Source organism: Rhinatrema bivittatum, chromosome 12 (assembly GCF_901001135.1).
Source record: "Rhinatrema bivittatum chromosome 12, aRhiBiv1.1, whole genome shotgun sequence".
NCBI classification, from domain to species: domain Eukaryota; kingdom Metazoa; phylum Chordata; class Amphibia; order Gymnophiona; family Rhinatrematidae; genus Rhinatrema; species Rhinatrema bivittatum.
The window spans coordinates 2,117,960-2,133,985 of NC_042626.1; the positions used below are offsets into that span (position 1 = coordinate 2,117,960).

The window sequence follows — 16,026 nt, forward strand, 5'->3', positions numbered from 1 at the left end:
ACAAGTATCCTATGGTTCACTCAGAGATAGGAGGTCAGTACCAGCAGCATGGATATTGGCTGTTTCCCAAAATAGCCTTTGAAAACTCCAATATCATCTGACAAAGGACAAGCCATCCTGTAAGCTATGGTAGTTTAAGGAACTTTGGGTTCCAATCTGGTCCTGGGCATAGCCTCGTGCCCTTCCTGAGCTTCCCACATGGAGGGGGTGGAGTGGGAGTGGGGGAGCTTCTTCTCACTGGGGCTTTTCCACTGATAAGTCTAGTACAGGTACAAAAACACCACACTCCAAACACTGTTGCTCAAAATATAAGTTCTTTATTGGCACTAATGTCAGGCAAAACAAAGTCCAAAATTGTGATGCACCTAACAGCAATACGAGTTCAAAACAGCATATACAGAATAAATCTCAGTGCCTTCCTCGCAGGCACTCCTTCTCTCATATCACTGCAATGTGTTCCCACTCTGCTGAGCTTCTTTGGGACTCCTTCCTCAAATTGGCAGTTTCTTCGTTTTCCAAACTCTCCCTTCTCCAAACTTCTCTCATGGCAGCTGATGAATTTCCAACAAATTTGCCTTCTTGCATTCTCTTCAGATCCAGTTGCACACCCCAGGACCTTTTTTCCTTCCTGCAAATAATAGATACCCCTCTCTCTTGAGTGGATAGGAACTCTTCTTTTCTCCCCAGTGTTGAGAAGATACTTCCTCTGAAAGAGGAAAGGCCCGCAGGCAGCACTCTGTGGGAGATAGCATGCTCGGACTGTAGTGGGCACACTGACTTCTCCTGACTCCAGCTCCAAAATCTCCTACTGCATCACATCAAACCAATGACACCTCCTAGTGAGGAGCATCCTGCCTCCCTAATCACTCTTACTTACACTGACCTCACCAGAAAGGGCAGGGTTAGTTGAGACCACTACTAATCCTACACTCCTGGCATATACCGGGTTTGTTCAGACCACCGAGACAACTCCACTAGTAAGGGGCACATCTTGGGATGCCCTTATATAATGTTATTGCTTTTCTTCTTAAGGTTGTTTTAGTGTGTAGACCTCATGGGCAGGAATAATAAAAGGTTTTTAATGTTACTGGTGCTGTGTCTCTGGTGTTCTGTAAAGCATTGTGTTAGATCTGAAGGATCCCGGTGCTGCCCTGAAGGATGCAGAAAATATTACATAATTAAAAAAAAAACCCTAAATAAACCATAATCCATGAAGGATACAGAGGCAAAAAGATCACAGGTCCCTGTGGAAACAAGACAGTCCTAAGGAGTGAAAAAACCTGTAGTCTGCAACTCCACAAATATTTTTGTAAATTTATTTTAAAAGGCTTTAACTTATTTAGCCTTTTGACACACAAAACTCTATCAACTCCAAGTCCTATCTCCTCAGGGATACAGATGGTAACACTAAAAGGTAAAGGTGCTTAACATGTTATCTCATGTCTCTCTTTTATAGTTTCTCACTATTTGTTTTGTAATCCGTTGCTGTTTCATGAGCTATTATTGCTGTCTTTAAATATTTGTGTTATGTTTACTAGTAATCTAAGATTTGTGAATCAGCAGAATACAAATTGTTTAAAGACATACAATGAAATGAGTCCTGAAAAAACAAATTTAAAGCCCAATTCAGATTTATTTTTTTAATTAAGTGCATCTAATTGCACTGCTCTGTTGAAGGGATCGGTATGCTAATTTTATGGCTTGCATATAGGCGTTGGAATGGAGTGAGCCACTGGGGCTTAAACAGCCTAACCAACTTTTTTATTGGCAGCATTGGTGCTGCAGAGTGGGCACCATGGCTCCCACATTCGTCTCTGTGCTGGTCAGTGGAAATGCAGCAAGAACACAAGCGAGAGAGGCACCACTGTCTTCCCTCTTGGCTATCACATCTGTCCCTAGCTGAAGGGAAGAGCCTGGCCACTGACACCCACCACGCCCCACTTCTTGCCTTCTTTGTCTCTACTGGCCTGAAGGCAACATGCGAGGGCTGTTACTGAGGGTATGGAAGAGGGAATGCATGGATTGGAGGCTTTTTTGCTGGATGGGTACCAGAAAAAAGGGGAATCTGGATGTTACAGGAAGGGTTGGTGAGGAGAGAGGAGCAGGGAGGGGTGGAGAGGACTAAGGGGTTGGGGAGCTACTGAGTGGGGTGGGATTGGGGGCTGCTGGGCAGAGAAAGGTGGAATGAGAGGAGAAAGGGGTCAGGGAGCTCCTGGGAGAGGAGGGGATCGGGGGCTGCTGGGTAGGGATTCGAGGGAAGCAAGGAGCTGGGGTGGAGAGAGGGGCAGAATCGGGGTAGGGGAAGAGGGCAAGGGGAAATAGATTGGAGCTTGGTTGACTTAGTCCCCTCCCCCCAACCAAAAAGGCGTTCTGCCTCCTCTAGCCTTCCATGTGGTCTACAGTCTTTGGCTACCACAGATGTTCCAGCTGTGAGATTCCTGCCCCCCCCTCTGGGATACGGGGAGAGGGGCATGGGGGCAGCAGAAGAACAACCTCAGCCCCTGGGGGGGGGGGGGATCCACGTCACTCTGGTAACCAAGCAACACGTCAAAAACGACGCACAAGCACTTCTCCGCGCGCCGCCCCCTGCTGATGACGCACTTCTTATCTGTCTGGGAGAGGAATTTTTGCCCGGATTAAAGATGGCTGCCGACAGGCTCTCGTCCACGCTCTATGGCTGAGCAGGTTCCGGAAGTGACGTGCCTAAGATGCGCCGCTCTGGCAGGTCTCCTGCTGTTCTTCCGGAGCTGGCGAAGTGACTATGGCGCCTCGCGGGCAGGGAGCGGAGGCCGGCGGTATCCGGCAGTGGTTACAAGGCGCTTACAGCTTCGCTATCGACAAGAACGACTTCCGCAGGTAAAGGCGGAGCGCCCCCACCCCCTCCGTGGTTTTCTGGGGCACGTGGTGTGGATTAGGTGCAAGGAATGCACGCGGGGGCTCTCTTTACTCCCCACCTCTCCTCTCCCTGCAATCTCTCACCATCCTCCCAACAATTACGCGCGCTGGCCCTGTTACAAGTGGCGTTTGCAGACAGCAGTATTCAGTGGGGTAGGATAGGTGAGTGAGGAGGGACAGGGCAAAATGACCTTTCCACATACCTCGCCCACCCCAACAGCAGACCTGCTGCCATCACGTGTAAAATAACTGTAAAAGGCACTTCCAGAACACTCAAAAGGGCCTTCTGTGCATAAGGAAAGTCTGAGCAACTTCAGCCACCAGTACAATTACCAGGAAACGAGTCACAAGCGTTCTTCAAACGTGAAACAGGGTCTGTTCACGACGGGACAGAATCTCAGTGAAAACCCTGCACCTCCACTTCTCTGCGGAGCTAAGACTTTTCCTCCTTACAGCGCGCTATACAACATGTAGAATTGCATGGCTAACTTAAAGAGCATTTTTGACTCGTATATGTCTTGTAATTGCCCGTGGTGGGGGGGTTACGGGATTATCTCACACACCTTTATTCCAATTGACCCCATGACTTCTGTATCCTTCATTCCTCAACCACAGTTCCTTATCCCTCACCTGCTGTTCTCCCTGCCCCATCTCCACTCACCCCCCCCCCCCCCCTATAAATTATAGTACAGTCTTCAGTCAGAGAAGGCCTTCAGGGCAGATGACAGCTAAAGGCTCCAGGCCTTTACTGGCAGGGCCTAGGCTTCCTGCTGGCTCTTCATTTTCTTCAGCGTCCTAGACCAGTCCAGCAGACATGCAAAAGGTGCCCCTTATCTCACAGCACCTAGGCCCAACTTGCCTTAGGCAAAAGCTGGTATTGTGTACATCCCATAGCACAGCGTGAAAGATCTCTCTTTCTCCCCCCCCCCCCCCCCCAATGTATATGCCATGGCACAGTGGCAGAGATCCTTCTGCCCCAGTGTAGATACCATAGCACAGCATCGCAGCTTTTGCCCCCATCCCACCCAAATGCCATGGTGCAGTGTGAAATCATTCCTTCTACCTCCTCCCCTGCCCCCCTCTCCATTTATCGCAATGCAGTGTGAGCAGATTCCCCCCACTTCCAGGGTTATGCCATGGAGACGGCCCCGAGCATATTCCACAGGACTGTGTGACAGCAGATATCCTTTCTTTCACTGCATAAGGTTTTACATTGAATTAGAGCAACTCTTACCTGTAAGTGAACTCAGCCATTCTCCTTGAAAATGTGACTTTCCTGAAAAGTTTGCAGGATGGGGATATTAGTGCGGTGAGGAGAAATTCTGCTACAATGTGTTTACTTTTTGTTCCCAAGGAACTTAATTGTTAACCTGGGACTCTTTGCGGTGGGAGTTTGGGTCGCCAGAAACCTGACTGACATTGACCTGATGGCACCTCAGCCTGTAGCATAGAAAGACTGGTAAGATACCTACATGAAACTAACTAATAGCAGATTTAAACCAAATTTAAGAAAATACTTTTTCCAGTACGTACCCAGATCAGTGTAGACTCCTGGGTTTTGTACCCCCGCCAGCAGATGGAGACAGACACAATTTTACTGACACTGCTATATAACCAAGTGTGCCTCCTGCAGGCCCTCAGTATTTTTCTGTCTCCAGCAGATGGTGGATGGCGCAAAACCTGCAGCCCGAGGAACAAAAAAAAAAAAGGAAAATTTGTTCTTTGAGGTTTCTCCCAGAGAGTTGTGAGGGCTTGGTGGGACTCTCCTCCCTGGTTGAGGTGGATGAGCAAAGGATTGGTGATGCTTTTTTAGCTCTGTCCGGGAATCTGTGGGGCATGTGTTGGGCCTGTCTTCGGGGTCTGCTCATCGGAGGGATACTACAAGGGTCCCCGGGGAAAGCTCCTTGGGCTGATCCGCTGCAGGTCTCAGAGGAGGTTCTTTAGACTTAGTGAGATGATCCCAAGGTGGTACTTACCTGTAGGTACCCAAATCAGTTTAGACTCCTGGGTTTTGCCTCCCCTCCAGCACATGGAGACAGAGCGAGTCTCACTGACACTGTACATAACCCAGTGTGCCACCTGCAGTCCCTCAGTATTTCTCTGTCCAGCAGTTCCCTGTAGGTACCCGGATCAGTCCAGACTCCTGGGTTTATGTATCCCTGCCAGCAGATGGAGACAGCGAGAGTCTCACTGACGCTGTACATAACCCAGTGAGCCACCTGCAGTCCCTCAGTATTTCTCTGTCCAGCAGTTCCCTGTAGGTACCCGGATCAGTCCAGACTCCTGGGTTTATGTATCCCTGCCAGCAGATGGAGACAGAGAGAGTCTCACTGACACTGTACATAACCCAGTGAGCCACCTGCAATCCCTCAGTATTTCTGTCTCCAGCAGATGGTGGAGGTGCAAAACCTGCAGTCTGAGGCTACTTAACTTTTTTTTTTTTGTTTAAGAAGATTAGTACTATTGGAGATTGCCTTCCAGGGGTTGCTAGGTCCTGGTGCCCCCCAGGTCTTTGAGTCAGATGAGCAGGGGTTTGGGGACCCTTTACTGCTGGTGGTCTCAGTTCCCTCACCCTCCGGAGGGCGGGCAAACATTTCACAGGGAAGTGGCCTTTACTTTTCCTTGATTGAGTTTTCAGTCTAATTAAAGTTAAAAAAAAAAAAAAAAAAAGAAAAGAAAAAGAGAGAAGCAGCTAAAGTGAATCATCTCATTTTTGAGGTTTCAGCCCTGGCCATAAGGGCAGGGGTGTGCAGCAGTTTGGTGCAGAGGGCATGTCTGCGTTGAGTCCAGCTGTTGCAGGATTCTCAAGCTTTGGTGCGAGCAGCGGTGGCTTACGCAGCGGATGCCTTCTATGACCTGATCAGGACTTTTTCCTGAATTATGTTGGCCGTGTCTGCTAGATGCTTTCCATGGCTACAGAATTGGTCAGTGGATGTATGGTCCAAGTTGCAACTGGGAGCTCTTCCTTTCAAGAGGAAGTTGCTGTTTAATAAAGACTTGGACCAGATAATGAAGCACCTGGTGGAGTGCAAGATGCACAAATTGCCGTAGGATGAGCCTAAGGGCAGGAAGTTGGTGCTTGCTTGGGCTAGGTTTCAGGACAATCGGCGGTTTCATCCATCCAAGAGTTCTGGAGGCCCGCAGTGGCAAGCCCTGGCCAGGTCCTCATCCTGGAATCAGTCTTTTCGTAGGGGTAGGAAGCCTAGGACAACTCTGGGGCTGGCATGGGGGGGGGGGGGGGCGGCTAAGTCCTCACAATGAAGCGAGGCCGGCCCACTCTTCGGTTGCAGCTGTCAGAAGCCAGTTAGCACTTTTTTGGGGGATTGGGCCAAGATTACCACGGACCAGTGGGTCCTTGAGGTGGTAAGAGATGGCTACACTTTAGATTTTGCTCGTCCCATCAGGGACACTTTTGTCACATCTCCTTGTGGTCCTCTTGTAAAGCAAGTAGCAGTTCGAGGAACAGTGGACCATCTGAAGGAACTGGGGGCCATAGTGCCAGTTCCACCTCAGGAGCAGAGAACAGGGAGGTATTTCATGGTGCCAAAGCAGGAAGGGTACCCATTCTCGATTTAAAGAAGGTAAATGTGGCCCTCAGAATTGCACATTTTCACATGGAAATCCTAAGGTCTGTCATCGGCGGGCATAAGGAAGAGTATTTGGCATCTCTAGATTTGACATAGCCATCAAGCAAGAGCACCAAAGGTTCCTAAGGTTCATGATACTTGGGGAACATCTTCAGTTGTCAGCAGTCGGTGTAGAAGGTGCTGAAGTGCCTACAGTCAATTACCCCAAGAGAAATCTTGTTCCCTCTCAGTCCCTGGAGTATTTGGGGGCGAGGGTTCCTCACGGAGGACAGGATTGTGAAGCTGCAGGGGCAGGTCAGTCACCTGTTGCCCAGGGCATGGGACTGTTTACGGGTCCTGGGTTTCATGGCTTCGACTCTGGAATTAGGTTCTTGGGCATTCGCAGATATGCAGCCTCTTCAGAGAGCTTTTCTCTCTCGGTGGAACCCGTTGTCAGGAGAGTTTCATCTCCCTGTGCTGCTCGAGGGGGAAGGAAGGGACAGTCTTCCCTGGTTGCTGATTCAGTCCAATCTGGAGCGAAGTGTGGAGGTGGTCAAGACAGATGCCAGCCTTTCAGGCTGGGGTGCTGTGTGTCAGGGTCGAGCAGCTCAGAGCCAGTGGTTGAAGAAAGAGGCTTCTTGGTCTATCAATCGATTAGAGACAAGGCGGTGTGCTTCGCTTTACTTGCCTTTCTGCCGCGGTTACGCGGTTGTCCGGTGCGTGTTCTATCAGACAATGTCACTACGGTAGCTTATATCATCATCAGACAGGGTGGCACCAGGAGGTACAGAAACTGATCTTTTCGGCGGAGCAGCGTCTCACATTGCTGGGTGGATAATGTGTAAGGTGGACTTCGAGTCAAAAGGAGTTGGACCCTGGAGAGTGGGAGCTGTCAGAGGTGGTGATGTCTCTCAATCACAAGAAGTGGGACTCGCCTCACATGGATCTGAGGATGACCAGAAAGAACGCAAAGGCCTGAGGTTCTTCAGCCGAAGAAGGGAGCACGGGCGCTGACGCTCTGGCTCTTCCATGGCCTCGCATTGTGTCGTGTTGTATGTCTTTCCCCCGTGGCTTCTGGTGAGAAAGCTGATAGTGGATAGAGATGCACCCGAGAGATGTTATTCAGGTGCCTGCACAGCGGCCACGCCATCCTTGGTTTGCGGATCTCGTCAACAGGGCCATAGACGGGCCCCGGAGCTTCAGCCATCTGGAAAATCTTCTCCACCAGGGCCCCATATTTTCGGATCAGGCAGTTCACTTCTTTCTCGTAGCCTGGCTTTTGAGATGAAACAACTAAAGCAGAGAAGTTATCCCGACTCTCTTATCACCACCTTGCTGCAGGCCAGGAGGATTCCACATCTTTTGTCTTATTGCGAGTCTGGAAGGTTTTCAAGACCTGGTGTCTCAATAGGGATGTGCAGGTGCTGCAAACTACAGTGTCGCGTATTTTGACTTTTCTTAAGGAAGGGCTGGTCAAAGGTCTGGCCTATAATTCTCTGAGGGTCCCTATGAGGAAAGACTAAAGAGGTTAGGACTTTTCAGCTTGGAGAGGAGACGGCTGAGGGGGGATATGATAGAGGTGTTTAAAATCATGAGAGGTCTAGAACGAGTAGATGTGAATCGGTTATTTACTCTTTCGGATAGTAGAAAGACTAGGGGGCACTCCATGAAGTTAACATGGGGCACATTTAAAACTAATCAGAGAAAGTTCTTTTTTACTCAACGCACAATTAAACTCTGGAATTTGTTGCCAGAGGATGTGGTTAGTGCAGTTAGTATAGCTGTGTTTAAAAAAGGATTGGATAAGTTCTTGGAGGAGAAGTCCATTACCTGCTATTAAGTTCACTTAGAGAATAGCCACTGCCATTAGCAATGGTTACATGGAATAGACTTAGCTTTTGGGTACTTGCCAGGTTCTTATGGCCTGGATTGGCCACTGTTGGAAACAGGATGCTGGGCTTGATGGACCCTTGGTCTGACCCAGTATGGCATTTTCTTATGTTCTTATGATAGCAGCTCTGGGCTGTTTTCGTCGCAAGGTGCGGGGTTGTTCCCTGTCTGCACATCTGGATGTTATAGGTTTTCTTCACGGAGCAAAGAATTTGTGGCTGCCAGCGTGGAAGGCATGTCCCGTCTTGGAATCTCAATCTGGTGCTTACAGCTTTACATGCGGCTCCGTTTGAGCCTCTAAGGAGTGCAACGCTGAAGGATTTGACACTTAAAGGTGGTTTTTCTGGTAGACATTTGTTTGGCAAGGAGAATGTTGGAGCGTCAGGCTTCGTCCTGCCAGGATCCCTTTCTGCAGATTTCAGAGACAGGAGTATCTTTGCACACAGTGCCCTCCTTCCTGCCGAAGGTGATGTCAGGGATCCATGTTAATCAGACAGTGGAGTTTCCAGCTTTTCTGGACTTAGATGCCTCTGCTTCTCTTGCTAAGGAGCAGAGGCTTTTGGGTGTCCGGTGGGTGTTAAGATATCTGAAAGTCACTAATGATTTTTGTACATTGGATCAGCTTTTCATCCTCTGGAATGGTCTGAGGAAGGGACGTCAAGCTTCCAAAGCTACCTTTGTGCATTGGCTCAATCAGTTCGGCCTATCTCTCTGGGTCGTCTGGTTCTGGAAGGTTTGAGTGCTCATTCGACACGCTCACAGGCAGCTTTTCGGGCTGAGGTGCAGCAGGTATCACCGCAGGAGATTTGCAGAGCAGCAGCTTGAAAGTCGCTGCCATTTTCCCAGACACTATCGTTTGGATGTCAGGACTCCGGCTGCAGGGTGTTTTGGTGAGTGTTCTGTGAGCGAGACTCTCCAGCTCCCACCCTGAGTATGGAGCTCTGGTACATCCCAGGAGTCTGGCCTGATCTGGGTACGTATGGGAAAGGAAAACTGGTTCTTACCTGCTAATTTTCTTTCCTGTAGTACCAAGGATCAGTCCAGAGACCCGCCCGGTGGAAAGAAGGTGGGAGAGTCGTCCACTCGTTCTGTTGGTCCTGTATGTCATGCAGAGTTGTTAGCCGTTCACTAAGCTGTTTCGTCCTACTTACATATGTCTGGAACAGAGTTATGTTTCCAATAGGTTACGGCATCACCATCCTCCTGTTCGTTGGGCTGTTAAGTTTGGTATACATTTTTTTTTCTCTTGGCTTGGGTACAGGTCAATACTGAGGGAGTGCAGGTGGCTCACTGGGTTATGTACAGTGTCAGTGAGACTCTCTCTGTCTCCATCTACTGGCAGGGAGGCAAAACCCAGGAGTCTGGACTGATCCGGGTACATACAGGGAATGAAAATTGGCAGGTAAGAACCAGTTTTCTACATAAGCTGTGGAATTTGTTGCCAGAGGATGTGGTCAAGGCTAGTTTGATAGCTGAGTTAATGAAGTTGTCCAATTTTATTTTTTTTTAAGTAATTAGTGAGGTAGTCCTGAATATCTCCATCTCTTACTTTCTGGGAATAATGGGGAATGGACTTTTCTGTTGGGATCTGCTGGGCTCAGTGGACCAGTGGTCTGATGCAGAGGAGAGGAATTCACTGCTGCTGAGACTAATCATAACCTAGTTTGCAGCAGTGTTCCTCCTCTGCCCCGTCCCGTCTGACTGTTGTCTCTCCTGTGACTGATTAGGTCTACAAAGAAATAAAGATCTTTCCCTGCCTTTTTTTCGAACGACATCCGGATGAGCTGCCAGCGCGTAACCATCGACAGTGCCTAAGAGGGAACCGAGAGCCGAAACCTGTATTCGCAAAGAGTTGAAAGACAAACCTTTGGAGAGGCCATTCTGTAGGAAAGAGAGGACCTGGGATACTGGAGCCTTGCGCGCCGGCACTCCGGACTCAGCACACATATTCTCACTCTCCATACCAGAACATAAGCGAGAGAGGTAGAAGGCTTATGGGCCCGCAACAGAGTGGATATAACTTCTTCCTTATATCCCTTCTTCCTCAGTCTCCGCTGCTCAAAAGCCAGGCCAGCTAGACAAAAGCGATCCACCTGATCGAAAAATACTGAACCCCGACAAAGCAGCTTTGGGAGGTGACCGAGGCGAAGAGGACCGACCGTCGCGAGGTTCACCAGGTCCGCGTACCATGGCCTCCAAGGCCATTCCGGCGCTACGAGAATGACAGGCCCCTTGTGGAGTTCTGTTCTTCTGAGTACCTTTCCCACCAGAGGCCAAGGGGGGAACACGTAGAGGAGAAGGTCGTGAGGCCAGGGAAGAACCAGGGCATCCACCCCTTCTGTGGCTGAAGAATCTGGGAGCCTTTGCATTGCTCAGAGTAGCCATCAGGTCTAAGTGGGGGACCCCCCACCTGTGAACAATCAGATCAGGCGCCCCGGACAACTCCCACTCTCCGGGCTCTAGCCATTGACGACTGAGGAAGTCTGCTTGAACATTCTCCTTCCCCGCAATGTGGGAGGCTGCCAGCTGATCCAGGTGACGCTCTGCCCAGGCGAGCAGCTTGCTGGCTTCCAGGGCCACCGGACGACTTCTGGTGCCCCCCTGTCGATTGATATAGGCTACTGTGGTGGTGTTGTCAGAGAGAACTTGAACCGCCTTGCAATGGATCAGGGGCAAAAAGGCCTTGAGTGCCAGACGGACCGCTCAGGCCTCCAGGCGATTGATGTGCCAGTGGGATTGAACTGGGGACCAGTGTCCCTGTGTAGACTGAGTCTGACACACCGCTCCCCAGCCGGAGAGGCTGGCATCCATTGTTACAATAATCCACTGAGGTGTTTTCAGAGGTATCCCCTTCAATAGGTGAGCGAGGGAGAGCCACCACTGCATGTCGGCGATGGTAACAGGGGCATTTGGAACTCCTCCGAGACAGTCTTCCAGCGGGACAGCAAAGCTTTCTGTAAAGGACGCATATGCGCAAACGCCCAAGGAACCAAATCTATAGTTGAAGCCATAGAACCCTGAACCTGGAGGTAATCCCAGGCCGTGGGGACCGAGAGAGATAACAGATGTTGCACTTGATCCTTGAGCTTGAGCGCACGAGTCTCTGGTAACAAGACTTTGCCCACGCAGGTGTCTAAGCGTGCTCCTAAGAATTCGAGGACCTGAGAGGGCTTGAGGTTGCTTTTGGAAAAATTGACTATCCACCCGAGGGAGGTGAGGACCGACAAGACCCGGTTGACCGCTATCACGAGCAGTCCTTTGACTTGGCCCAAATGAGCCAGTCGCCCAGGTACGGGTGGACTAGGACTCCCTCACCAGAGGAAGGCTGCAGCTACCACCATGACCTTGGTAAATGTGCGGGGAGCGATGGCAAGCCGAACGGGAGCACCCAAAACGGATAGTGTCGACCCAGAATGTTGAAACGAAGAAACCTCTGGTGTTCCCGGTGGATCGGGATGTGAAGGTAGACCTCCATCAGATCAAGAGAAGCGAGGAATTTGCCTGTGTGAACCACCGCTATAACCGCCCTCAGGGTCTCCATGCAAAAGTAGGGACCTTGAGCGCTCTGTTGACTCTCTTGAGATTCAGAATTGGACGAAAGGAGCCGTCCTTTTTGGGGACGACGAAGTAGATGGAATACTGGCCGGACCCCTACTCCTGTGGGGGGACCGGGACTATGGCTCCGAGTGCTTGGAGCCTGTCGAGTCTTTCAGACCGCTGGCCGCTTCTGCATTCCGCAGGGAGAGATTAAGTAGAGGTCCGGGAGATCTCGGGCAAATTCTAATGCATAACCTCGTTCGATCACCTCAAGGTGATCCGAAGTAATTTTGACCCATTCCTCAAGAAATAGGGACAGCCGACCACCTAAGTCTGGAACGGCGGAATGGGCCAGCCGTATCTCATTGCGCGGACTTGGCGGCGGGGCCCTGGTGGGTACCTTCTCAGAAGGGTCATCTGCCCCGAAAGGATTGAGACCATGCTTGAGATCTAGTGGAGGTATTTCGTTGAAAGGCTCTTGCAGCTTATAGTACCTGCGCTGCCCCCTAAAGCAAAAGCGCGACGGGAAAAAACGACCTGGACTGTTCGGTGCGGTCCTCAGGCAGCTTATGAACCTTGTTGTCACCTAAGAATTTGATAAGCTGTTCCAGGTCCTCGCCAAAAAGCAACTTACCCTTGAAGGGGAGAGTGCCCAACTGCGATTTAGAAGAGGAGTCGGCCCAGTTCCTCAGTCAGAGGAGACATCTGGCTGACACCGCTGAAACCATGGCTCTGGTCTGCACCCGGAGGAGGTCGTAGAGGGCATCAGCCCAATAAGCTACCGCAGCTTCCAGCCGTTCCGCCTCTGCAGACGGGAGGTCCTGGGTGCTGAGCAATTGTTGTACCCACCTGAGGCTTGCCTGCTGCATGAGACTGCTACAGACTGTCGTCCTAACTCAGTGCCAGTACTTCAAAGATCCTTTTAAGATGGAGCTCCAGCTTGCGGTCCTGAAGATCCTTTAATGCCGTTGCTTCCACCACCGGGATGGTTGTGCGTTTGGTGACCGCGGACACCGACTCTGGGGACCTTAGGCATTTCCAGGGATTGATCAGGCAGAGGATACAGTCAAGCTCTTCTTGCTTACACAATCTCAGACCGCGGGTCATCTCCCTCGAGGGGCGGATTTGCTAATAACAAATTTATTTATTTATTTATTTAACGTTTCTTTTATACCGATGACCGTTCGCACATCGCATCGGTTTACAGTGAACACAAACCATTGGGCAGAGCCCTTACATAAAACAGATAATATAGTGAACTAGGCAACGTATAAATAATGTTTGGGAGGAGCCCTTACATAAAACAAACATCCATGATTAGATGCCATGGGTATATGTTAAGTAATTGAACTATAACAATAACTATATACAAAATTAGTGCGCAGTACAAAATCGACAGGCAAAAGGCATTCATACCAGGATGTCAGCGTAACATTCGTAGAGTAACATTCCTAGGGGGGATTTATGTAATAGGGGGTGTAGGGGAGTAAGCCTGCTGGAAGAGCCAGGTTTTAATCTTCTTTTTGAAAGCGGGGGTATAGGTCTCAGTGTGAATATCATGGGGCAGAGAGTTCCATATCGTGGGGCCGGCAAGGGAGAAGGCTCTGTTAATGGTGGAAGAGAGCTTAAAAGATTTGATAGATTGGGCTTGGAGTGTTCCTTGGAGTGCTGGGCGGGTAGGTCTCTTGGAGGTACAGGGTAAGAGGGGGGGGTTAAGCCAGTTGAGGTTGGAATTTAATAGACTCTTGTGTATGATCGAGAGAGTTTTATAAAGAATTCGTGACTGTATGGGGGGAGCCAGTGTAGTTCCATGAGTGTGGGGGTGATGTGATCTCTTTTCTTTGTGTTTGACAGAATCCGAGCGGCGGCATTTTGTAGGAGTTGGAGTGGTCTGGTGTGTATTGCAGGAATGCCAAGCAATAGCGCATTACAATAGTCAACCTTCGATAAAATAATAGCTTGAAGGACTGTACGGAAATCATTGAAATGTAGCAAGGGTCTGAGCTTCTTTATTGTTTGAAGTTTAAAGTAGCAATCCTTTATGATGGATTTGATGAATGGTTTGAAAGAGAGGTGATTATCAATAATAACTCCTAGGTTGCGAGTGTGTGATGGGAAATTGGTAGCAGAGTAGGCAGGGGGGATGTCTGGAGCGGTTGCTTATTCGATATGACTAAAAGCTCAGTTTTGTTGGTGTTAAGAGCTAAGTGCATGTCCTTTAGGAGCTGATTGATAGAGGAAAGACAGGATTCCCAGCTGTGTAGAGCAGTTTGGATGGTGTCCGAGAAGGGGAAAATGATTTGTACATCATCAGCATAAATAAAATGCTTGATGTGTAGATTAGAGAGGAGTGTAGTGAGGGGAAGCATGTATATGTTAAACAAGGTAGATGAGTGAGGAACCTTGGGGGGAGACTGATGGGATCAGATTCATTGTTGTCGATAGTGACAGTGAAAGTACGATTTTGGAGATATGATTGAATCCAATCAAAGGCCTTGCCAGTGATCCCAATATTTCTGAGTATGTCCAGGTCCTGATCAGGATCTGGCAGAGGAGATGGCTGAAGAGGGTCAGGCGGATCCAGCCCACCCAGCACAGTCCTGATCCTAGTGGCTCCCTGAGGGTCTGGGGCGGCAGAGCCCTGCCCGATGGCCAATCAAGGGATCTTAGCCGGAGGGGGGATCCTCCTGTTCTTCCAAGCTTGCCAAAAAAGACCTGTGCATTAATAGCACAGACTCCGTGGAAAAACAGTGCTGTGCTTTGCCGGGCAGGACACTGTGGGAGGGGTCCTTTAGCACAAGATTCTGTCTTTTTTTTTTTTTTTTTTAACAGCAGAGGAATTAAATCATCTCTGCAACGGGTCCTGAGGCATGAGACATCTCTGGGGACAAGAAGGGAGAGTGACTGGACCACCAGTTTCACCCCTAGGCAGGCAAAAAAAATTCAGAGGTCACCGGGAATATGGGGTCCTAGGCTGAATGCTCAAGGGCAAATCTCCCCTAGCCCCTATGAGCTAGGAGACAGGACTGTCTCCTGTGAAATCCCACACTATGTTCTCATTATATTCTTCTTTTTTTTTATTATAATTAATACTTGCTTGATCCTGGGCAAAAAGAAACCTGAGAGGAAAAACTTCTGAACCAGGAATGAAAGGAAAATTAGCTAAGAAGAGGGAACCACAGGTTTGTCCGTCTGCATCTGCTGCAGACAGAGAAATACTGAGGAGTGCAGGGTGAGCACTGTCCTCATAGGATACCCTTTTCAGTTTCTCTGTCTCCATCTGCTGGACAGGAGGCTCAACCCACTGTCTGGACTGATCTGGGTAGTACAGGGAACTTTCCCTGCCTTTTTTAAATTAGTAATTTCAAGACTAAGTGTTTCTGATTTAATTTGGATATCTGTAAGAGAGAACTCCACTACTCTAACAGCGGTGGGACAGATTGGATGTCCTAGAACGATGAAAGGGAGGATGGGACCTGCACTAATTGAGAGAGCAGTTTTAGGATTATCAGTGTTGAATGTTAACACTCTGGGCCTTGGATCCTAATCAAATAAGGTTTAGGATTATGTGGCATTTCATAATTGAGGGTTTTTTTTAGATGTATCTGTTCTGCTTTTTGGCTCTTCAAAGCGGATTACACCCAGGCACTGTAGGTATTTCCCTGTCCCCAGCGGGTTTACAGTCTGAGTTTGTACCTAAATTGCATTCCCTTTGCACACTCAAATACTGCTGGGTTGCACTTGTAATGCTGAGAGGATCCTTTCTCACGGAGGGGTGCTGCTGGAGAGCTAGAACAGCATGGGTGCTAACCTTTTCTGCTTTGTGTCTGCAGGTTGTTGGAAACAGAGGTGCTCCATGTGCTGGTGAAAGAAGATGTCGGCTGTAATTGTTCATAACCCTGTCTGGAGGGATCTTAAATCCTGATCATGCCTTTAATCCCTAGTTGTATGGACACATAGATTATCATGAGTTTTGCCTTTTTTGTGTGTGTGTGTGTGTGTATCTTAGTGTTTTGCTGCTGTATTTTCTGAAACAGCACTTATGGTCACTGGTGATTGCACATATAGCAGATTACATATGAATTACCATCTGCCATGTTCTGGAAAATAAAGGGTGAAATGTTTATATGTAATTCTA

At 49.2% G+C, this 16,026-nt stretch overlaps 1 protein-coding gene across 1 annotated transcript; it reads left to right on the forward strand.

The window, feature by feature from the left end:
• The first annotated feature begins 2,672 nt into the window (after positions 1-2,672).
• Positions 2,673-16,012, forward strand: TOMM6 (translocase of outer mitochondrial membrane 6). Its single transcript, XM_029572563.1, has 3 exons — positions 2,673-2,856; positions 4,250-4,354; positions 15,722-16,012. The coding sequence occupies exons 1-2, from the start codon at positions 2,762-2,764 to the stop codon at positions 4,344-4,346; spliced, it is 192 nt and encodes a 63-aa protein (XP_029428423.1). The 5' UTR covers positions 2,673-2,761; the 3' UTR covers positions 4,347-4,354; positions 15,722-16,012.
• The last annotated feature ends 14 nt before the right edge of the window (positions 16,013-16,026 follow it).

Excerpts from the sequence above, each read along its gene's own strand:
- TOMM6 (XM_029572563.1), top strand. The coding sequence starts at position 2,762 with ATGGCGCCTCGCGGGCAGGGAGCGGAGGCCGGCGGTATCCGGCAGTGG. Across the intron at positions 2,857-4,249 it reads GACAAGAACGACTTCCGCAG|GAACTTAATTGTTAACCTGG; the intron begins GTAAAGGCGGAG and ends TTTGTTCCCAAG.